Genomic DNA, 22,565 nt, shown 5'->3' with positions numbered 1-22,565 from the left:
CTGTTTTCTTTCAAAAGAAGAAGAAGAAGAAAAGACCGATAGCTGTTTCAAAGGCAAGACGACGCGCGCAGCTGGTGCTGCAGGTGCCGAGTGTTAAATTTGAGATTACAGCTCGAAAGCTTCAAAGAGCTACTACTCCCTACATTTCTGTTTATAATGGTATGACATGGTACGGTTTACTAAAAATAAATTTTGATCATTTATTTATCTTTATTTTAATTATTTATTTATCTTATATTATATCATTTATAGTTATAAAATTATAGTTACTGGAGAGTACATTTGATTACAAATCCAATCATATTAAATTTACATTAAAAAATAAAAAATGGTGACTAGTTAAAGATCGTAAACTTTAAATTTTGATATGCGCATGCGCCTTGTAAACATGAACTTAGGGGATATGTACAAATCCAAACATTTGAACCGGATCGAGCTGAGACGCTGCATGTGCGCCGCTACCACCAAACGCCGACGCCGAGGGCCAAGGCCGAGAACCTCCCACCCGTTTGACCCGCGCAACAACAGCCATATATGTATTGTGCGGCTTGAAGTCCACTATTCATCATCAAATCATCAATTTCTGTAATCTGTAATTCCGTACGCTACAGTTCTAGATGTGTGCGTCGTATGAGAATCGATGGGTGAACAGCAGAAGATTGCAACATTTGCAGTGAAGCTTAACGCACTTTTTTTATCCTATGTGCATGTTTAACACACAACAGCTAAGTATGCGTGGAATCAGATAGCCAGGTGCCGTCTTCAGCTGGAGCTGAGAAGGGACTTGAACCACTGCACCGAGTTCTTGGGGTATCTCTTGAGGTTGTCCCTGTAGTCCACGAAGTAGAGCCCGAATCTCGAGGTGTATCCGGCGGCCCACTCCCAGTTGTCCAGCAGCGACCACGCGAAGTACCCACGCACGTCGCACCCGTCCTCCCTGCAACAAGTAACAACATCGTCAGGTACCAGGCACATGTATGTAGGAAACTGCATACTCTTCTTGTGATCATGTTTATGTGAAATCGAGAGGCATGGTAATCTTCAGTACTTTATGGAGGCAGCAAGGTTGGTGAGGTAGTCGTTGTGGTACTTGATCCTCTTGCTGTCCTTGAGGGCGTCCTTGATGGAAGTGAAAGGGTTGTTGCTGTCATCCATCCCTGCATCAGAGTTCAGTAGTGCACGTTCAGTCTTCAGAGCACCAATTTACAGCAAGATACCATGTTTTGTAGAATATATATATATGATCTTACCGTTTTCAGTGATGTAAACTGGTGGGCTATTGTACCTCTCCTTGACATAGTTCATCAGCTTCCTCATCCCGCTGGGTACGATGTACAGCCATATCGAATTGGCCTGCACAATGGCATCACAATTTCACATGGATTGATTTGATATGACATTGCTCTGTAATCTGTACAATGCAAGAATGTTGTTTCTCCAACTCACCCTATCTCCAATCGGCTTCCCGTTCTTGTCGAATGCTGTGAAATTGCAAAAATATCAGTACCCATTTCCGTACTATGAGCTTATGCAGACAGGGCTTTTAGCATGCCTGGGCTGAAGCAGGCAGTCTACTAGCCGGATAGCATTTAGCATGTTTCAAGTTTGAAGGCTCAATTTAAGTTGAAATGGACTTGGAAAGGCGATGAGAACTCACGAAGGCTGATGGTTCCAGTGTCGGCCAAGGTATCATTCAGCAGTACTCCAATGATGTTGGTATCGTTATGCCTCGTGTAGAAAGTGGTGTAGTGGTTTATGCCCACAAAGTCCAGAGCCCCCTTGACAAGGGCAGCCTCCTCTGCCGTGAACTTGGGAAGTCTTTCTGCAACCCGCGTTCTCATCGTCGCCGGGTAATCGCCGAAGAAGAACGGATCCGCGAACCTTCCATACTAAACCGAGTGAGCAATGATCCATGTATTTCACAACAATAACTTATGTTCAGTTGCTCACCATCCTAACTGAAACTCTTGTGCCCTCTTGGTAGCTTCAATGTCAATTGTGCTATTTGTCATCGGTTCATACCAGATGACGTCAAATGCAATCCCAAGCTGGCCATTCTGAGTAGCCTACAATTATTCGATGGAGGAGATAAAGCTGACCTGTTAGCCTAGTCAGACGTTAAACTAAGACTGTGTACTAGATCGCCTGACATAAAAGCATAAAGATAGAATTGCTCACCTTGTATTTCCTCCTGTAAATGTCTGAAACGGTGGCATGAGCTAAGATGAAGTTGTGAGCAACAATGTAGGGCTCAGTGCCTGAATTCCCCGACTTGCAGTACAGATGGAGCAGCACTGAACAACGCCCTGGCGCGTGAAGCCCGGCGTCATAGCCCTGAACGGCAACGGTGTGGGGCTCGTTGATCGTGATCCAGTGCTTCACACGATCCCCAAATGCCTTGAAGCATGTCTCAGCATAGGCCGCAAAATCATTACTGCATTTTTAGCATGGAAATGGTTACTATTATGCTATGCGTGATGAATTAAGTTATGTAAAGCGTGTAGCTAGAGTACATGGGTCAAGAGACTCACACTATCTGCCTGTCCAGCCATCCGTTGTACCTGTCTTCCAGGGCCTGTGGGAGGTCCCAGTGGTAGAGCGTTACATAGGGCTGAATTCCTGATAAAATTCAAATGCAAGCAGTTCAGACTATTTATTTTGATTCAGTATTACAGGTTTTGTTTACATAGTTTCCTACTTTCCCTTCACCTTTGGATAGTAGTGCATTGATCACTTTGTTGTAGTGATCGATGCCAGCCTGATTGACTTGGCCGGTACCATCTGAAGCAACAAGAACAGTTCAAGGCCCAAGTGAGTATAGCAATAGTAGCTGATGATAACTGAAACTGTTCAAATGAAAGAAGCAGACATATATCATGGAGCATTGCTATTCTGGTTTCAAATCACATACTTGGAAAAATCCTCGACCAGGCAATCGAAAACCGGTAAGCATCCATTCCCATGTCTGCCATGAGCTGTACATCCTCCTGAAAATACAAGTCCCAAAACGTCACACAAATCATTCTGTAGGTGGTCATAAAAACAATGTGGCGTACATACATTGCACATATGCCACTCTTGAAAAGAACTGCTAACCTGGAAACGGTGGTACTGATCGACTGCAACGTCGGCATTGCTGAAGTCGGAAATCTTGCCTGCAGATCGAAAAGGAAAACCCCCGAAACTTTTGCATTCAGGTTCTGAAACTTTTGCATTGACCGATAGAACAGTCACTACAGGTCTGAACATTGCCAACATCCACATTCTGACTCCATGCAGTTCCAACCCACTGTTTTAGGTTGGATAAATGACCAGGTCAAAAGCATACGGCATTTCGCTCATTCCTCCCAACCACTGGAGCACGCATGGGCCATGCACTTATCGCAAATGATGTAGGTGGGACATATCACCTCGCACGAGCACAAAATGCGGTCTTGTTTGCTGCACTATGCAACACGGCCTGGTCACTGGTCAGAGGGGAGTGTCACGCTCATGCCTGCAAGACGCAGATAGCTACAAGTGCCGTGGGACAAGGATTATTGGCCTATATAGCAAGTATTCTTCTCGAACGGACTGGATCTTGTGAGCCCCGATAATGGCGTCCAGTCAGCTGCCAAGGCGTGTAGCCACGGCGAATGTAGCTGAATGCCCTAACCAAAGAAACTTCCTTGTGCGTGTGAAATTCTAGCGTAAAAGGCAGGGTTAATTAAGGCTTTAAGCAAGTGTGCAGAAAAGGACGGAACAGGAACCGTGAGCGAAGCGTACTAGTTTGAGCCTTGCAAGTTTCTGAATTCTGAGAGGCTGAAGCCTGAACTTTCGACATCCACGTCTAGTGGGTCACTAGAGCTTATCTCCCACGTGTCGCTTTTCTAAAGCGCCCCTAAAATGGAATGTCTTTCTCGTGCGACAACGGGCTCCTGAATTGATCCTGACCCGATTGGTGTGATACGAAGAACCATGTGTTTCTGTAATTGAAGGGAAGATTCAGCATACGTACCGAAAGTGTGAGCAAACGTGTCCCAGATCGTCTGCCCTCTGCCATCCACCTTCACGGCTCCCTCGTACTATACAAAATGTCCAAAAAAAAATCTGTCAGGTTGGCAGTAACTAGCAAGAGAGCAAAGTGATCCTCTGATATATTTCCATGAGTTCGGTTAAAAGGTCATTTCCATGAAACAAACTAAACCAGATAGAGGCGCTAGCGTCCCACGCTTCTGAACAAACACAGATCCGTAGTCTGATTCAAGCATTAAGGTCGGGGGTTCAGGCCGAACTAGTGTAACCTTGGGCGTTTCGAGCTTCGACGCCGACGTGCGGACGCCGGCCAGTGCAGCCGGAGGTCGGCTCGCCAATTGGGGCTCTAAGCCCGTTCGCTTCAGCTTATTCAGCCGGCTTATCAGCTACCAAACAGTGTTTTCCTATCACAACAAATCAGCCGTTTTAGCTTTTCAGCCGGCTTATAAGCTGAAGCGAACGGGCTTGCTTAAGCTGAGCGCCTGAGCCCGTTCTCGTTAGTACTCCCAGTTCCAGCCATGCCCTTGCGCGGCGGTGACCTGGTACCCTGGTGGGCAAGGGCAACGGCGCAGAGAGTCAGAGTCCGAGCCTCCGAGGCCTCCAAGGCACGGCGGGATCAGTCCGTTCGGGTCGGTGCGTGGCGCGCCGGTCTTGCCGGTTGCCGCGCACGCCAGGTGCGGGTGTCTCGTACCGCGCCCGCCTCGGCGCAAACGGACACGGCGCGTGAGGGGCTCGGCATCTCGGACGTATCCGCGGAAACTTCCACGACCGAACAGCGACCGTCGCGCCTGGTGGATCATGCCAGATCGATACTGTCAGATAGGTAGGTCAATCAGGTTGTTGGTGCCGTGCTTGATCGCTGTAGGGCTATTGTAGCCAATCTACGCCGCATCTGTGCTGTGCAGTCCGATGACACTGGCAGCCTAGATTCGGTCACGCTATACCTGCATATGCCTACACTAAGAAGTATTTCTTATTTCTTTTCTAAGAAGTGGCAAATGCTCTACACTGTTTGAGAATTGGAGCATGTTTTCTGTTGCTAGATGTGCCCTGCGCTCATCACGCAGTTTTGCCGTAGACGTGGGTGCATGCTGAAAGTTATGTTTGAGGTGGTTTTAAGAGAAAAAAAAATTAGGAGTAGCGTTCCGTGCTGCATAGTAGAACAGAAGAAGGATCCAAAATGGCACTGTCCAAAGGCAGGTGGATGGGCAAACCCAAGGTCACAAGACAAGAATACAACTTTGCGAGAAGGGAAGGGACGAACCCACTCCTCCAGAAAGAAAAGGGCGCCCTTTTGTCCGTTCCAGGCCCCATGCCTTGTTCGTTGTCCTTCCATGGTCCTCCCGGAGTAAGCTACAATTCATCTCCCCTTGATTTTGGTAACAGCAACTGATTTTTTTCCCGGCCATATCACTAGTATTTAAAGGAAGATTATCACCAATTTTCTTGCGTGTTAAACCACAGCTAAAGAGAGAAACGAATTTGATCGGTAAGTTATCCATCCAAGAGATCGAGAAATGCAAAAGAATTTGTGTTGACCGAAGAATTCAGGATCACTTAAAGAATCGAGGCATTATCTAAAAGCTTGAAGAATTGAGCAGAGGATTGTAACCGCCATTCTAGAGATAGAATTGCTATCCAGGAAGATTGGGGAGATGATGAGAGAAACCACCACGAACCTGGTAGGCGGCGGCGGCGGTGCCGAAGACGAACCCCTTGGGGAAGCTCCCCCGCGTGAGCCCTCCTCCCCCGACGCCCTGCGCAATGCACCGCCCTTGCAGAGACACGCCGACGACGACGAGCAGCAGCACCGGCAGCGGCAGCGTCGACGTGCGTCGCCCACCCGGCTTTATCATCCCCATGGGCGCACGCCGCACGCGCGCGAGAGGGAGGAGAGAGGCAGGCCGAGGTGGGGCTCCAAAGTGCGGCGAGGAAAAGAGGAACTGCCTGCGCCGACTGCCGAGTGGATGTGTGTAGGTGTGTGCGCGCCAAAGTACCGGTATGCGTGATGAGCTAGTGGTATTTATAGGACAGGAAAAGCGATGGACCATGCACCCCCCACCACTAACCACGATTTCATAGGGAGGTTGGCCTGTGGGCCAGGTGGATCAGTTGGTCAGTCAGTGGCTCGGTGTAGTCTGCAGTGCTCTCTTTGATTTTTTTTTCCGAGAATACGTAGGAGAGCTGCGTATCTTTGTATTAAGAAGAAGCAGTGCTTATCTTTGTATTAAGAAGAAACAGTGCTCTCTTTGCTTAAGGGAAGAGATGGAACTATGGTCTATGAAGCTATGGAGATGCAGGTGGAAAGGAGCTTAAGTGGAACAGAAGTGTTGGAGGGGCTGTTGCATCTGGCTGGTGATGCCGGTGAATAGTTCCTGTTGGGTAGATTGGACCAAACTAGCGGAAATTCTGTTTAGGGGGGCTATGCAGATAAGGTAAATTGGTTAGGGTAGTAAAATGGATTTTTTTCTTCCAATCATGTTTTTCTTGAGTGATTCAGCCCCATGGGAGTCTATGATTGTCCAAATTAATTACCACCACTAATCCATTGTGATTAGGGAATCATACTGCCGATTGCAAATCATTAGACACTGATAGGTGTTTCAGATGTAAAAGCATGAACATGACAGGCAGGATGACTAGATCGAGGTTGGAATTGTTGATAGGTTCGAATAAGGGGGTGTTTGGATACTAAATGCTAAACTTTAGCAGTATCACATCAGATGTTCGAGTGTCACATCAGATGTTTGGATGCTAATTAGGAGGACTAAATATGAGCTAATTATAAAACTAATTGCAGAACCCCTGCGCTAATTCGCGAGACGAATCTATTAAGCCTAATTAATCCATCATTAGCAAATGGTTACTGTAGCACCATATTGTCAAATCATGGACTAATTAGGCTTAATAAATTCATCTCGCGAATTAGACTCCATCTGTGCAATTAGTTTTGTAATTAGTCTATAATACTTCTAATTAGCATATAAATATCCGATGTGATAGGTGTTAAACTTTAGCTGGGCTATCCAAACACCCCCTAAAGCTGAAGTATAGGGCAGATATATATGTCCGTGTGCACCTATGAATTCAATGCTTTGCTTGCCGTCTGTATGCACCTATGAATTGGTGCGCAAGCAACGCAAGCTGTGTCGAGACTTGCATGCACAGTTCACTTTGCCCGAATGGCCAGCGCAGTGAAAGAAGTCAAGAAGAGTAAACCAGAAGAGGCGAAGAGCAACAGACGTCAGACTGATAGTGAAAATTTTCTGCCTTGCCGCTTGCGTGAAACTATCAGCCGGTGATGAAAAAGGAGGACTGCCGTGATTATCCTTTTCTCCTCACCCCTTTACTTTATCCTTTTCGCCAGGGATAAAATGTTTCGAACGATCTTTGTACATGTAAGAGAGATGCTGGTTCAGTAATGATTGTACCTGAATGATGAGAGGAGCAATGCAGCTCTTGTAGTCACCTGCCGTGTCTGCGTTATCGGCAGTAACTATATATCCCTTCGTTTAAAAAAGAATCGGTAATTATTCCTTTATATATAGAGTCTCTGTCCTTTCAGTTAATTTGAAAGTTTATACTACTTGGACGTCGCCGTTCCGGTCTTTTGGCGTTGCCGGCCGATCGGATCAAGCTTACTTGCTCGTTCCCAATCAGCAATCACACATGGCTCCATTAGCCATTAACAAGTGCGCACTTGGTAACCGGCATTCCTTGCACGGATCATCGTCGACGGCAGATCGAGACAACGCTTCTACAAGCTAGTGGCAGCGTTCTTGCGTTCGCTGGACAGCAATGTGGCCCGTCATAGACCTACTAATTCGATCGGCTAACCGACCTGACTAGCTGCCGTACTAACCGACGCATGCGAAGCTGTGAACTCGGCGCAAATTCTCCGTCCGTATTGCCAGGTTGCAGCCATGCATCTAATGATCTAAATGTTCCCACGCCGCACGTCGTGTAAAAGCAAAAACAGTCCACCCCGAAAGCTCTTTCTAAGCTTCGAAGTGAAACGTTTCGAGTCTGAACGTTTCTCGTTTCCTGCCTGGGAGCTCGAATCGGCCAGAAAGTGGTTTCACGGTGATCGCGATTTTCTGATCGTGTACCTTCCCATCTACTTTGCTAAAAATTAATTACGCAATTGCCATTGCCTCATCTCTCATGCATTATCCTCTCCACTCTGACTTTTTGAAATACCGTTGCATAAGCATATATCAATATATTTTTAGTGGTCCAACAGTGGGTTAATAGATTTATAATTACCACTAGTATTTTTCGTACTCATTATTTAACCTTGTTATTACTCAAGAATAAAATATTACATGTCCAAGGGTATATAGGTTTATTCCACCACATTGTTCTCTTTTCGGAATCTGAATCTAGCCAGCTTGTCAAACAATTCAGGAAGTGATTCTATTTTTTCAAAGAAATATTTTCAGACGGAATCTAGATCCCACCAAATGCACCCTAAACCATGTGTTTGGTTCTAGGGTCGAAGTGGGTTGGGTTGGAGCCGACCCACTTCGACCCATGTTTGGTTGGAGAGGGTGGGGGTTGGGTCCAACCCAGTAGAGGAATATTCCTCCAAGATCCGGGTCGAGATGATCCCTTGAAATCGAGCGGACCATCTCGACCCACTTGCACGGCGTCGGTCTCCGTTCGCGGGCGAGGCGCGCCTGGATGCTGCTGCGGCCGCTCGAGCTCCATGGGAGAGGAGGGCGCAAGCCGGCGGCGCGGGGCTCCAACCGGCGGCAGGGGCTCCAACAGGCGGCAGGGGGCGTTGGTGGCCGGCCGCGAGGCTCGGGCCGGCGCGGGGCTCCGGCCAGCGGCGGGGGGTGCTGGCGGCCGGCCGTGGGGCGCAGGCCGGCGGCGGGGAGGGGGCGCAGGCCGGCAGCCGGCGGTGGGGAGAGCAGGGGCCGGTGGCCGGGCAGGAGGAGCGCGCCAGGAGGATGAGCAGGAGCGGACCGTGAGGGAGGAAGAAGAAGATAAGGAAAAAAAGAGAGGCTGACAGGTGGGCCCCGCAGCTGACAGGTGGGGCCCACAACTAACGGTGTTAAAAAGATATCCACCCAACCCTCTCAATCTCTCCAACCAAACAAAAGACTGGGTTGGCTCCAATCCACTCATCCAAACACGGGATGAGTCGACTCCAACCCATAAAAGTGGGTCGGCTCCAACCTAACCCACATCATCCCAAAACCAAACACATGCTAGGCCTGGTTTGGTTCCCTGACTTATTTTTAAGCACCCGTCACATCGAATGTTTAGATACTAATTAGGAGTATTAAACGTAGACTATTTACAAAACCGATTACATAAGTGGAGGCTAAACGGCGAGACGAATCTATTAAGCCTAATTAGTCCATGATTTGATAATGTGTTGCTACAGTAAACATTTGCTAATGATGGATTAATTAGGCTTAATAGATTCGTCTCGCCGTTTAGCCTCCACTTATGTAATGGATTTTGTAAATAGTCTACGTTTAATACCCCTAATTAGTATCTAAACATTCGATGTGACACGTGCTTAAAAATAAGCAAAGGAACCAAACAGGCCCTAAGTCGTCAAGGAAGGTTGAACATGCAGTGAGCCAGTGACGGCGTTGTTTTGTACTGACAATCTGACATGCTACATACTGCCCATCACTGAATGCTCTCTGGTCCAGTACAATGACTGGTCTGAACTCTGAAGTCTGAACATAGTATGAACTGAGCAAACGCTACTGCTGTAACGCTGTATACTATACGTACGCTCGGTTGCTGCAGCAGGAGTAATGCACATGCTCACAACAGTTCAGAGTCTTCAGAACAGTCTGTCCGAGGAGACAGCAGCGGATGGGGGTTGACGGTGAGGACGACACGTCAATGCCCAATGTTAAATACTAGCATCAATTCTCACGTCAATGCCCAATGTTAAATACTAGCAGCGGATGGGGGTTCCCACCGGCAGACGCCAGGGGACGACGACTGGGTTTCCACCGGCAGGGCATCCCTCGCTCTACTCTGCTTCAGGTGCTGCCGAATTCAGTCCAGCTCGGGACACCGTCCTTAATTTTCTGCGTGGACGTGTGGAAAGGATCTGATTCGTTAGGCGCGTGCCATCTCAGTTCCAAGTTTGAACTTTGAAGCGTGTGTATGAACGGCGGTCTTGTCCTCGTTTGGGCGTATATATCGTCTGCGGCTGTCCTGTTTTGTTTGTTTCGCAGATAGATCACTGAGGCCTTGTTTAGTTACTCCAAAATTCTCAACTTTAACACTATGAAAAAAAGAAGATTCCCTATCACATCAAACTTGCGGTATATGCATGGAGTACTAAATGTAGACGAAATCAAAAACTAATTGCACAGTTTTGTTGTACTTTGTGAGACGAATCTTTTGAGCCTAATTAGTCAATATTTGGACAATAATTTATAAATACAAACGAAATGTTACAGTTACGCATTTATAGCAAAACGAAATGCTACAGTTACGCATTTATGCCACTGAACTAAACAGGCCCTGAGCTCGCTCAAATGCTCTGTATCCAGCATGGAGTGACCGGTACGTACTTTCAGTGTTTCCTTTCTTTTCTTAGGCCTTGTTTAGTTCCACCCAAACTCCTAATTTTGACACTATGCAAAAAGAAGATTCCCCGTCACATCAAACTTGCGGTACATGCATGGAGTACTAAATGTAGACGAAATCAAAAACTAATTGCACAGTTTTGTTGTACTTTGCGAGACGAATCTTTTGAGCCTAATTAGTCAATATTTGGACAATAATTCACAAATACAAACGAAACGCTACAGTGTGCTACAGTACTGCAACAGTAATTTTGGGCACCCAAATTCAGGGCAACTAAACAAGGCCTTACTTAAAAGATGGAAGGTCTCAGCGCGTGGAATGATGTGCTCAATCTCTACAGGCTGACATGTGTAACGTGTTTCTGTGTACCTCGGCGTGACGGTGAGATAATTCACGTTGTCTTTTCATGTTTTGCGCCTCCGTAGACAACTCCCATCGGCCCGCCATCCTGAGCGGGCCTGACAAGCCTTGTAGACATGTAAGTCCAGCCCAATTAAAACCAGGATCCGTTCTGCTGCGCTTCTGCCCCCTCCCCGGTCCCCAATCTCTATCCGTATCACTGCATACACGGCACACGTCGGAGGAGTTGTCTAGGTGTCATAATTCTTTTGGGGTTGAAATTCGCTTTTAGTGAAGTTCTAAAAGTAGCTTTATGCAGTCTAAATACGGTTTTCGTTTAATCTGATGTACATAATCCTAAGATCTAGACAACTCATTGAACAAATTACATGTTGCGCTGCTTGGCAGGCAGATAATTTTGCACGGCACGAAGCAAACGACTGGCCCATTAGCCACAGGACACAGCCGCCGTATTTGTCCCTTGTTAGTCAAATCGCTAGTCGGTGCACGGAGCCAAATCCTTTCGCGATCACACGTACCGACCGGGTTCCACCAAGAGTCCAAGGGCCAAGGCCGACGAGTCAAAAAAATCTTTCGATCGATTCGGCTTGGGACAAAACGATCTTCGCAAGCTCCAACACCTGCAGATAGCTCCCGGCGTTTGACTCTTCCCTTCGCTCCAGCCTGCGGTCCTTCTCAAGTTCGTAGGAGACTGATGAGTCTCAGAGAGTTCCGACGCGAAGTGTTCCCTCTCCTCTCCAGAGGCTGGATACGACCCCGTACAGGTTATTTATACGTAACCATATCATGCAAAGATGCAACTGAGCTGACCAGCAAACACACATATTCTAAGTTATTTAAATGGGACAGTCCACTAAGAATGACACGTGTCAGCCACTCAGCCTAGATAGTACATTCCTACGTGCCACGTGTGTTTTAGCTTAATGTGGAATGCGTGAATCACTTCACGAGTTCACGGCAAAATCATATGGAGAAAGTAGAAACTCCAAAGCATTTGTTCCCTACTGATGAGTAGGGAGGGTTCTGCTTCTCCCGGAGTGCTCCCTCTCCCTCTCCCTCTCCCTCTCCCTCCTAGAGCCTTGATCTGTCAGGACACCCGCAATAGGTTCTGATAGACTCTCTACGAGATTCCAGGTAGGAAAGAGAAATGAGGAAAGAGAATAAAGTGTCGCTAGAGCTGACGAGAGCCGCTAGCACGCATCCCCATACTGAGTGGATCCCCACCACATGCTCGCGCCTTCTCTCTTTGCTTCCTCTATCTCTCAGGTGGAGACCGGACGCAGCTGCGGCTGCAGGACGGAGGCGTGGGCGGTGGTTGTCGCCGCCACAACCACTCTCGGCACGCCCTGGCACCGTGCGAGCAGCCGTGTGCGTCGAACACGCCTCCCAACGTCAACTCGCCTCTACGCCACGGCTAGTGTGAAGATGCCTCGCACAACATGTCCTGTGAAGATGCCTCGCACAACATGTCCCTTCTGCAGTGCGGCTGCCGCTAGAGACTCTATGGTGGCCGATAATCTGTTCACCCGTATGAAAATGAGGAAGAAGATAAGGGAGGAGGTTATTTTACGCACAGTGTTAAAGATGAATCGTCGAAGACATCACCATTTATGCTCTCTATAAGCTGAGAGAGTAAAATGTCGATAGCCATTGCGGGTGCCCTCATGGCTCCTTTCATTCGTTACAGATGCCCAATATTACAACAATGGTTTCAACGTATCTGACTATGGACCTGTTTGGTTTAAGTTGCTTATTTTTAGTCTAACTGTTTGGATACCCTTGCTTATGAGCATTGAATGAGGTGGACATTGTCATATTTGCCCTTAGTAGAGTGGGAGGAGTAGAGTGCATTGAATGAGGGTAGGAGGTGTAAAGTACACTTTTAGTCCCCATAAGCAACTCTTGTGTTGCTTATTTGCTAAAAATAAGCAGCCCCATAAGCAACCCAATAAGTAAGGGTGATTGGTTTCATAAGCAAATGCTTATTTTAAGTTGCTTATGCATAAGCAACTCAGACCAAACAGATCCTATCATGCCACGTCCATCTGAGCTCAATATGAATCATCACTAGACAAAAGTAACTCCAAACACATCCACCAAGAACAGAAATGCCTAACCATCTTGGAAAAAACTCCAAAACATTTATTACGGACTCATTCCCCAAAACCGAACCATTTTTATCCGAACGGGACAAGTCCAGGTCATCCATCCCCGGACCGCGAAGCGTGTCTTTATTGCGGGCGCTCGTGAGCCGTGCCTTGTGGTCGACGCGACCCACATGCTTTCCGGTACCAGCTCCACGTCACGGGAGCGGATCGCGGCCGCACGCTCCAGATCCGACGGGCCGCGGCGCCATCCGAGGCCACGCGGCCCCACCTGCAGCGGGCGGCGACCTTGTCCCCGTCCCGTTCCCGGCTCCGGCTTCTCTCTCTAAAACCCCGCTGTTCGCGGCCTCATCTCCCTCTCTCTCTCTCCTCCTCCTCCCCCCCTCCTCTCTTCTCTCTCTATTCCTTGTCGCCTAGGGGTTCACGCCGTCGTCAGCGGCTGCGGCGGCGAAGCTTCTGCCCTCCCCGGCGTCGGATCGTCGTCGGCCAGGTAAAGCCTCCCGCGCCTGCTACTTACCCTTTCCTCCAGCGTGGATCTCGGCTCTCGAGAGGTTTCAGATTCAGGGAGGATGGTTCGTGAGATTTGCTGCGATTCGCGGCGGTCTCTGATAGATGCGAGTGATGGAGTCGATACTCGGTTGCTAGATTTGCGCTTGGTTCTTAGGGGATGAAGATTTTCTGTGGTTTAATTCGTGGGATCGATCAAAACCGATGATGGAACAGGTGACTGTTGTTGGTCATGCCGTATGGAAAGGGTAGAATCGGCTAAATTGTCGGGGATCCAAGCTAATTGGTGAATGATGTTTGCGTATTTTTCATGCCATAGATGAGCGTCACATGGACCAACTAGGCAGGCAGTTCTGTATGTTGATCCGCTTCTGTATGTTGTTAGATGTGCAGGAAAATGATTCTAGATATTTGCAGATCATATCCGTCCTAAGTTTCTGTGGCTTAAGTCTAGCCAGCACATGTTCGTTTCCAGTTAAATCTTGATGCAGAATGTGAATTTTGGTTTGCTCGTTTCAATTTTGATGTAAATTGAGCATTATGTTGTTCAACTCAATCCAACGCAGGATCCTATCTGTATCTCCTTGAAGAAAGAAATTTGTGTCGATTCACTGTTTTATTACGAATTTTGTGCTTGCTGCGTCTGTGTATAAATGATTGTTTGAGTGGTAGGTTCATTTATGTTTCGATCAAACTGGTGTGTCTTGTTAATCAGAATAGACTGTATGGTGTTGCATCATTGTACCATGCAGAGGTTTTCATGCGCATTATACAATACGTTGACTGATTTATCGTTCCTGAACACAGGAAGATGGCTGGCGGCTTTAGAGTATTGCATCTGGTCAGGCCCTTTCTGGCTTTCTTGCCAGAGGTGCAGAGCGCGGATAGGAAAATACCATTCAGAGAAAAAGTGATCTACACAGTTATTTCTCTCTTCATTTTCCTGGTGTGCAGCCAGCTCCCACTCTATGGCATTCATTCGACTACTGGAGCTGATCCTTTCTACTGGATGCGTGTTATCCTTGCATCAAACCGTGGTACTGTTATGGAGTTGGGTATTACTCCAATTGTGACATCTGGGATGGTAATGCAACTTCTTGTGGGATCGAAGATCATTGAAGTTGACAATAGCGTGAGGGAGGACCGTGCTCTGCTGTAAGTACTAAGTATATTATCTCTTACTAAAAATAACAGAAACTTCAGTTTGTTATGGTTATAAATATTAGAGGATATTTGAATACTTGTTCATAGTCCATGTGTAGCCTTCCTCTATCCAGTGAACTGCCAAATGAGATTATGAAGCCTGCTTATTTGTACTTATTATATCCAGCAATTGTATTTTGATGCACATTGCACTTCTTTACTCAGGAATGGTGCACAAAAGTTGCTTGGTATCCTGATTGCGATTGGGGAAGCTGTGGCATATGTTCTGTCTGGAATGTATGGCAGTGTAAGCCAACTTGGAACAGGGAATGCTATTCTCATTATACTTCAGCTTTTCTTTGCTGGCATCATTGTCATCTGCCTGGATGAACTTCTCCAGAAAGGTTATGGTTTGGGATCTGGCATTTCTCTGTTCATTGCTACCAATATCTGGTAAGCATGTTGGATTCAATTCTTTTGTTGATATGCTATTCTGTTACACTTAGTCTTATAATCAGACTGCTGTCATGTAGTGAGAATATCATCTGGAAGGCGTTTAGCCCCACAACCATCAACAGTGGCCGTGGTGCTGAATTTGAAGGGGCTGTCATTGCATTGTTCCATCTGTTGATTACGAGAACTGATAAAGTCCGTGCTCTTCGTGAAGCTTTCTACCGCCAGAATCTTCCAAATGTGACCAATTTGCTTGCTACCGTCTTAGTCTTCCTCATAGTTATCTATTTCCAAGGCTTCCGTGTTGTGCTTCCAGTGAGATCAAAGAATGCTCGTGGGCAGCAAGGCTCGTATCCAATTAAGCTGTTCTACACTTCAAACATGCCCATTATTCTGCACTCTGCACTGATTACCAACCTCTATTTCATATCCCAGGTACACACCTCATTTCCAGTGCTGTAGTAAGTTTAATCTTCCATGTGTGTGCAAGTGCTAATGTATTTTATTGCTATCGCAGCTTCTCTACAGGAAGTACAGCGGGAATTTCCTTGTTAACCTTCTTGGGAAATGGAAGGAGTCTGAGTACTCTGGGCATTCTGTTCCTGTTGGTGGTCTTGCTTACTATGTCACTGCCCCATCAAGGTGAAAAGCTAGTTTCTTTGATGTGAAGTCCTTGTCCGTGTTACAGTTTCTTCTACTCATCACATGATTGGCTTTTCTTCTGACTGACCATAGCATTTTGGAATCAATGCAGTTTGGCTGATGTCATTGCAAATCCATTCCATGCACTGTTTTATGTGGTCTTCATGCTGTCAGCTTGTGCACTGTTCTCAAAGACATGGATTGAAGTTTCTGGTTCATCAGCAAAGGATGTTGCTAAGCAGCTCAAGGTAAAAACAATTCATGTGTAAATTTTTATTATCTAATTCATCTTCCAGGCTGAGGGTAGTTCATCGTAACACACTGTGTTATATATGATTGAGAAATTTGGAGACCAGTATGTCAATTAGCAGTTTACTAATAGTATCTCTATTAACAATGCATGTGCATTTGATTTTTGTGGTGTCAAATCTGTTCGTATTTGTGCTAGACTTTAATACTTTATCTGGTCTTTAAATCTGTGTATATGAAACCTGAGATGGAAGAAAATGTTTTTAGTTGAGTGGAGTACACCTCTCATTAATGTCTTAGTCACATTATTATTCACATGGCATACAAAAGGATGAATAACCCTTACATGTGTTTACAGTTTATTAGTCAGGAAACCATTATTCTCTACCTCTGGAACTTCTTTTATCAGTTTCTCCAGCCATTTGCTAGGGGCATCAATGTCTAACATTTTTAGTTGAGATATGGAGCAGACTTTTGAGTGTGTTGGTCTACTGATTATATGTTCAAGAATGCAAATTTATTATGCAACTGCTACATGCAAAGTCCTGACACTGAAACTTCAACAGGAACAACAAATGGTGATGCCAGGCCACCGTGAGTCCAACTTGCAGAAGGAACTGAACCGATATATCCCAACTGCTGCTGCATTTGGTGGAGTATGCATTGGTGCATTGACTGTCCTAGCTGATTTCATGGGTGCGATCGGTTCAGGAACTGGTATACTCCTCGCCGTGACAATCATATACCAATACTTTGAGACCTTTGAGAAGGAAAGGGCGACGGAGCTCGGTTTCTTTGGTTTTTGATCAATCTTGTAAGTCGCAGTACTGCTTGGCCAGCGGTTATGGCTGTAACTTGAGGCTACATTCTGTTTAGGTTGCCTTCTTGGGTAGGATGTTCATGTAGCAGAATCTGCGTGTGTTTTCAGCTGGGTGTGGTGGCATGTGCATTGTCTAAGTAGGCATGCTCATCCGTCCTCCATGGCTCCATCAGTCCCCTGTGGTCTGCTCATGCCTTGACAATCGGATGTTTTGCGATCAATTCAGTTACTTTTGAACAGAGCATGTTCTTATGGCCACCTTGTGTTTCCTCTCTTATTTCTTTTCCAGATTTCTAGATGCTATGTAGATTGCAAATGTAATGTAAGCACATTGATTGCAAAGATTCTCGCTCATTGATTTTACTAAGCGTCTTTGAAAACTTTTTACAAGACCATAATACGAACAGAGAGATGGGGCTAAACATCTGGTTACGACTTACGAGAGAGGAAATCGGTTGCGCGTGCAGTGTGCATTCCACAGAAAGCACATGCTAGTCTGTCACGCAAATCTGACAAGTGACAACATTGCTATCTATCCTGTGCAATTCATCCTAAAATATACCTACTTTAAGATTTGTATAAGTCAAAATACCAAATTATCTCAAATTTGATTAAGTTTATAAAAAATACCCACATCTATGACACTAAATAAGTTTGGTTTCATGATTTGTTTGGATGCTAATTTGTTATCGTAGATTTTAATATGTTCTTATTTAAATTCGATCAAACATAAAATACTTGATTTAGGATAAATGTAAACTAACTATATTTTGGGATTAGAAAATAACATCGCTAAAAAACTATTGGTTTTGATAAATTATATGCATGGGGATTTTACAAAAGTATAAATTTATATTTTAAAATCTTATTACGATATGTCTTTATAATTATTTCGAAAAAAAGATATTGTCTTTATAACAATTGATTATATGTTTTTAAAAAATAATGGTCAAACTATAACTTTGAAATCAAGGTCGTAATACGGTTTAGGGTGGACTCCTCGTTCCCTACGACGACTGCGGCGTCCCGAGATAGCAGCCGGTGAATACTCTCCCTCAGAGCAATACGGCCCCACAGGTCAGAGTGCTATCATCGATTCATCGGCGACGTGCCGACGTGTCTACAGACGGGCGGGCTACATTCGCGGTGGAAATTCTCGTAGGGTTTAAGCGGCGGCGAGGAGCCAGTCCTGCGCCATCGCGGCCTCCTCGGCTCGGCTCCTCCCGTCCTCCGTCTTCTCAACAGGTTGACTGGCTGAGGCAAAGCTTCCAGCATGGCGGTAAGTTTCCTGCCTTTTTTTTTATAGACATTTATGCTCTGTCGCCCTGTCGGCCTCTCTTTTCTCTTCTCCTCCCCATCTGCATTTTGTTTCTTGGTACTCAAAAACCTGCAGATCCTTTGTGCCGGATCAAAGTTATATGTGGTTTTACATTTCAGTCTTCAGATGGGATATTGGCATTGCTGGTGGTTTGGTTCTGTTGCGACTTGGGTTACGCTGAATTCGTGTCTCACAGGGCTGGATCAGCGATAGCGATGACGAAGAGAAGTTGGAGTCGGATGGTGACGGCAAGGACCGAGCTGGCTCGCCAGCGCCATCGAGGAACCAGCTAGGTGCTACCGGCCCATCCACGCTGGTAAGGCAGGTAAGAGATCAGTACAAGCACCCTAATGCGTAGTTTTGAACTCACCAGATTGTTATTTGTCCATCTCATGTTAGCATGACCTTGTTGTGCCTATGGTCCTAAATTCCTAATGTGGTGTCTGCTTGTGGAACTGCGTGGAAGCAGGGTAATGGGAAGATCAATGGGGCAGGGCCATCTGCCTCTTTGGTGGAGCACTTTGTAGGGATAGGTCTCATTAAGGAGAATGGTGAGTAGTAGTTGTTTTTTCCCCTCAATTTATTAGGCTAAAACTGTTTTGCATACCCTTTTTTACTACTGAATTTGTTTCAGGGGATGGTGGCGCAGAGTCGTTACTAGAGCTTCTTCTGACCTACAAGGTATTTGGCAATGCGCCTTCTTTTATTGGTCATTCATTTTTAGCCTCTTACTGGATGGTGGGAAAGACATTTCTGTTTTACAAGTGATATTTGGAATTCAGGCGATAAGCAATGAACCTTCAGTGGATAAATGCTCTGCTTCTGTTCTTTCAAAAAGAAACTCTTCTGGTCCTGGACCTCGGACTGTTGACAAAAACGATGGCATTCTTGCAAATTGTGATGCCGAGGGTGCTGGTAGGAGTAGCAACAGGGATCTTACTTCCGATGATTCCGGTGATGAGGTACTTTCAAGCTCCCCCACTTGATCAAAGTTATTTTCACTATATTCAGTTTTGACGATTAGATTAATCTACCTGATCCCGTGTAAATTAGTTTTGCACTTGTTTCATGGTAACCGCGCCCTTACATTTTTGGTACTGTGCAAATCCGTTATTTGGTGCAAATTATAGGGTCATGCATTCACATCCATTCCCTTTATTTTTTCAAAGTAACAGGTTTTGCCTACATAACTGTAACGAAAATAGAATGGGCCTTTGTTTTCCTTTTTATTTTGGGGGTCGGTTGTTTTAGGCAAATTTACATATTCGCATATGATTAAGCTTGATAATCTTGGTACAGATTTCATACTTCTTTCATCTTGATCGTTAGTTTTTCCTATGGTGATTATATGGTGCAACGGCATTCATAGTTCTGTCCATCAGTGATTTTGTCTGGTAGTTTCCAGCCTTGGACTTTTTAAGTTTTGTGTTACATATGTGTACAAGCAGGTGACAATTGGACTTGAGTTGTAATTGGTGGTTAGGGATAGAGTTTGGGTCGTGTTGTGTATCCCTGGGCCTATAAATATAAGTGTGCCAGTGCCACCGTGTAACGTGAATAGAGTTTGGCAGCTGGCATAGGCAGCGGCGACATTTTGACTCCACCTTCATGTGGTCTGACCATGGGTGGCTGCAGTGGTGCCTTGCTGCTGGTCTAGCTGTTATCACTCATCAGGAGGAACGTCTGTAGTCATTGCCCCAGGGATGTAGGCACTATTGACTGAACCTTGCTAACTAATCGTGCCTTGATGTCGTTCTCCTGTATGGTTCCTGAGATGAGCACGGCGTTTATGTTCTTGTGTGCTTCCACGTTCATTGATTTGAGGTTTCTGACATGTCAATATCATTGATGGTTTTCCTATAGACTCTGTATCTAGAGCTGCATGCAGCTAATTGGTTGAATTAAACAAAAACAATTTGGTGCTTAGGTACTAGAAGTTGGTATTTCCTTAGTTAAAATTTAGTGGTACCTTTCAAGGGCAATAAAAATGCTCTTCCAAAGAATTCAGGTTGCATCTGTTTGAATACTCTCAGTGCTTTCTAACTTGTGCTTTTATGCAGGATTTCCTACAAGGCATATCACAAAAGGATGAGAAAATTGAGTCCCTAGTGAGAATGGGCTTTCCTAAAGATGAAGCAGAAATGGCTGTTGTTAGATGTGGTATGCTCTCCATTGAAGTTGTTGCAAATGTCTTTTTGAACATGCTCATAAATAAAATTCCTATTTCATTTTTGAGAGTGGTAATTAGGTTCTTTCTCTTGTTTATACGAGCAACAGCATGGTATTTTGCATAATCGCCTTATTTCACCCACCTCCTTATTCCAAGGTTATGTTCTAGCCTAGTGGAGTATGTTCTTTTATAGAACCAATCGGTTGGATAACACAATCATTATGTTTCATGTGATTATCAATCTTTCTATTTCTTTCTAGTTTTCTGAGATTTTTCCTCTGGTGCTTAAACTTGAAACCAGTAGACTTGGATGCATTTTTTCAACTGAGATAGCCTGATCTGGTGGATTTTTGCCAAGCTATTTATTGTTTGCATAAAGTCAGGGGGCTGTAGAAGTACTTTTGGTCTGACGTGAGAGCACTAAGGATCTCAAGCACTTGCTATCAAATAAAAATCTTTTTTTGTTTCTTGTAAGCAAACATATCTCTTGCAAATTCTACTGTATTGTCTCTAACTGATTTGCATCCATATTCGGTTAGACCCAATCCAAATTCCTTTATTCACTGATTCTGTCTACTTCGGTTTAATATTACTAGGGCAGGATGCACCTATGTCTGTTCTGGTTGATTTAATCTATAATTCAGAAGCTTCAGAAGATGGTTGCTATGGCAATTTCTCTGACCATGAGGTAACTTTTTGTATAACTGTCCATTTCTATCAGCAGAAATGTTTGGTTCTTTAAATTAAGTGGAATGGAACTAGTACAATGTTTGTGCTTCTACAGGATAATTCTTATGGAGGAAGAAAGGAAAAGAGGAAGAGATTTGAAGGTGCAGAAGAAGGAAGTAGAGGGCCCTTAGATAGTAGCAGTTACGAACCAATGCCTCTCCCAAACCCAATGGTTGGGTTTAACCTGCCAAATCAGAGGTTAAGATCAGTGGACAGGTGTCTACCCTCAAAGGCTATTGGGCCGCCCTTCTTCTACTATGAGAACGTGGCCATTGCTCCAAAGGGTGTATGGACGACGATATCACGGTTCTTGTATGACATCCAACCTGAGTTTGTGGATTCCAGGTTCTTATGTGCGGCTGCCAGGAAAAGAGGTTACATACATAACCTGCCAATTACAAATAGGTCACCTCTCCTTCCCTTACCCACAAAGACAATATTTGAGGCCTTCCCCCGTACTAAAAAGTGGTGGCCGACATGGGACCCAAGAAAACAGCTCAATTGCCTCCTCACCAATGTGGCTAAACCAAAGTTGATGGAACAGATTCACCATGCTCTTGCAAAATGTGAGGATCCACCACCTCGACGTGTTCAGAAGTATGTCTTGGAAACCTGCAGGGAGGGGAACCTGGTATGGGTTGGTCTGAACAAGGTTGCTCATCTGGAGCCTAATGAGATGGAATTCCTGCTTGGTTTTCCCAAGGACCACACCAGGGGAATCAGCATGACTGAGAGATACAAGTCTTTGGGCAATTCATTCCATGTTGACACCGTTGCATACCATCTCTCGGTACTTCGGGACATGTTTCCACATGGCATGAATGTCCTTTCCTTGTTCTCTGGCATAGGAGGAGCCGAGGTAGCTCTCCACAGGCTTGGCATACACATGAAGACGGTCGTTTCGGTAGAGATATCTGAGGTGAACAGGTTCGTCTTGAGGAGTTGGTGGGATCAAACCCAAACGGGCACTCTGATTGAGATTGCTGATGTTCAGAGCCTGACTTCCGAGAGGCTCGAGTCATTCATCAGTAGGATTGGTGGTTTTGACCTGGTGATTGGGGGCAGCCCCTGCAACAATCTTGCCGGGCGCAATCGTTCCAGCCGTGATGGCTTGGAGGGCGAGCAATCTTCCCTCTTCTACCATTATTCTAGGATTTTGGACACTGTGAAGTCCATTATGGGTAGAAAGTAGAAGACTATTGCAGTCTACCATAGAACTGAACTGATATGCATTGGAGCAATGACTACCCTAGCTCCTGATTTCATGGGTGCAACTGGTTCAGCAACCGGTATGACCATCATATGGTCTTTTTAGTTTCTTTGGTATATGATCATGCTATGGCTAAATCGTCGTGCTAGTCACTATACCGATTGTTTTGATCGGCCGTGCTTCAGTTTCTGTACTCCTTGATTTCAATTTATTAGAGCCATGCCCTGTGTGACTGGCAGTACGCTATTACTTCCAGCTGTTATTTGTGATCATTTCTG

At 45.5% G+C, this 22,565-nt stretch overlaps 3 protein-coding genes across 3 annotated transcripts; 2 read left to right on the top strand and 1 right to left on the bottom strand.

The window, feature by feature from the left end:
* Nucleotides 1-561: 561 nt before the first annotated feature.
* LOC117836160 (beta-glucosidase 6) lies at nucleotides 562-6,015 on the bottom strand. Its single transcript, XM_034715538.2, has 13 exons — nucleotides 5,694-6,015; nucleotides 3,998-4,064; nucleotides 3,097-3,155; nucleotides 2,912-2,987; nucleotides 2,710-2,781; nucleotides 2,532-2,619; nucleotides 2,179-2,434; nucleotides 1,951-2,066; nucleotides 1,658-1,881; nucleotides 1,447-1,481; nucleotides 1,251-1,353; nucleotides 1,049-1,157; nucleotides 562-937 (listed from the first exon to the last, which is right to left on the bottom strand). The coding sequence occupies exons 1-13, from the start codon at nucleotides 5,874-5,876 to the stop codon at nucleotides 763-765; spliced, it is 1,563 nt and encodes a 520-aa protein (XP_034571429.1). The 5' UTR covers nucleotides 5,877-6,015; the 3' UTR covers nucleotides 562-762.
* A 7,359-nt stretch (nucleotides 6,016-13,374) lies between these two features.
* LOC117837992 (uncharacterized) lies at nucleotides 13,375-17,223 on the top strand. Its single transcript, XM_034717847.2, has 7 exons — nucleotides 13,375-13,536; nucleotides 14,361-14,708; nucleotides 14,922-15,149; nucleotides 15,230-15,584; nucleotides 15,667-15,791; nucleotides 15,904-16,039; nucleotides 16,607-17,223. Exons 2-7 carry the CDS (start codon nucleotides 14,365-14,367, stop codon nucleotides 16,844-16,846), a joined length of 1,428 nt encoding a protein of 475 aa, XP_034573738.1. The 5' UTR covers nucleotides 13,375-13,536; nucleotides 14,361-14,364; the 3' UTR covers nucleotides 16,847-17,223.
* A 576-nt stretch (nucleotides 17,224-17,799) lies between these two features.
* LOC117837991 (DNA (cytosine-5)-methyltransferase DRM2) lies at nucleotides 17,800-22,548 on the top strand. Its single transcript, XM_034717846.2, has 8 exons — nucleotides 17,800-18,139; nucleotides 18,375-18,503; nucleotides 18,648-18,729; nucleotides 18,813-18,859; nucleotides 18,961-19,140; nucleotides 20,239-20,338; nucleotides 20,945-21,036; nucleotides 21,133-22,548. Exons 1-8 carry the CDS (start codon nucleotides 18,134-18,136, stop codon nucleotides 22,267-22,269), a joined length of 1,773 nt encoding a protein of 590 aa, XP_034573737.1. The 5' UTR covers nucleotides 17,800-18,133; the 3' UTR covers nucleotides 22,270-22,548.
* The last annotated feature ends 17 nt before the right edge of the window (nucleotides 22,549-22,565 follow it).

Source organism: Setaria viridis, chromosome 9 (genome assembly GCF_005286985.2).
Source record: "Setaria viridis chromosome 9, Setaria_viridis_v4.0, whole genome shotgun sequence".
Classification (NCBI taxonomy): domain Eukaryota; kingdom Viridiplantae; phylum Streptophyta; class Magnoliopsida; order Poales; family Poaceae; genus Setaria; species Setaria viridis.
This window is presented reverse-complemented; position numbering and strand designations above follow the sequence as displayed.

What these genes read in the sequence shown, in the direction of transcription:
- LOC117837992 (XM_034717847.2), top strand. Translation starts at nt 14,365, where the DNA reads ATGGCTGGCGGCTTTAGAGTATTGCATCTGGTCAGGCCCTTTCTGGCT. An exon ending in TTCATTGCTACCAATATCTG is followed by an intron (nt 15,150 to 15,229) that starts GTAAGCATGTTG and finishes GCTGTCATGTAG; the next exon opens with TGAGAATATCATCTGGAAGG. An exon ending in TATGTCACTGCCCCATCAAG is followed by an intron (nt 15,792 to 15,903) that starts GTGAAAAGCTAG and finishes GAATCAATGCAG; the next exon opens with TTTGGCTGATGTCATTGCAA.
- LOC117837991 (XM_034717846.2), top strand. An exon ending in AGCTTCTTCTGACCTACAAG is followed by an intron (nt 18,860 to 18,960) that starts GTATTTGGCAAT and finishes TTTGGAATTCAG; the next exon opens with GCGATAAGCAATGAACCTTC. An exon ending in CCGATGATTCCGGTGATGAG is followed by an intron (nt 19,141 to 20,238) that starts GTACTTTCAAGC and finishes GCTTTTATGCAG; the next exon opens with GATTTCCTACAAGGCATATC.
- LOC117836160 (XM_034715538.2), bottom strand. Translation starts at nt 5,876, where the DNA reads ATGGGGATGATAAAGCCGGGTGGGCGACGCACGTCGACGCTGCCGCTG. An exon ending in ATCAGTACCACCGTTTCCAG is followed by an intron (nt 2,988 to 3,096) that starts GTTAGCAGTTCT and finishes TTGTATTTTCAG; the next exon opens with GAGGATGTACAGCTCATGGC. An exon ending in CAATGCACTACTATCCAAAG is followed by an intron (nt 2,620 to 2,709) that starts GTGAAGGGAAAG and finishes GAATTTTATCAG; the next exon opens with GAATTCAGCCCTATGTAACG.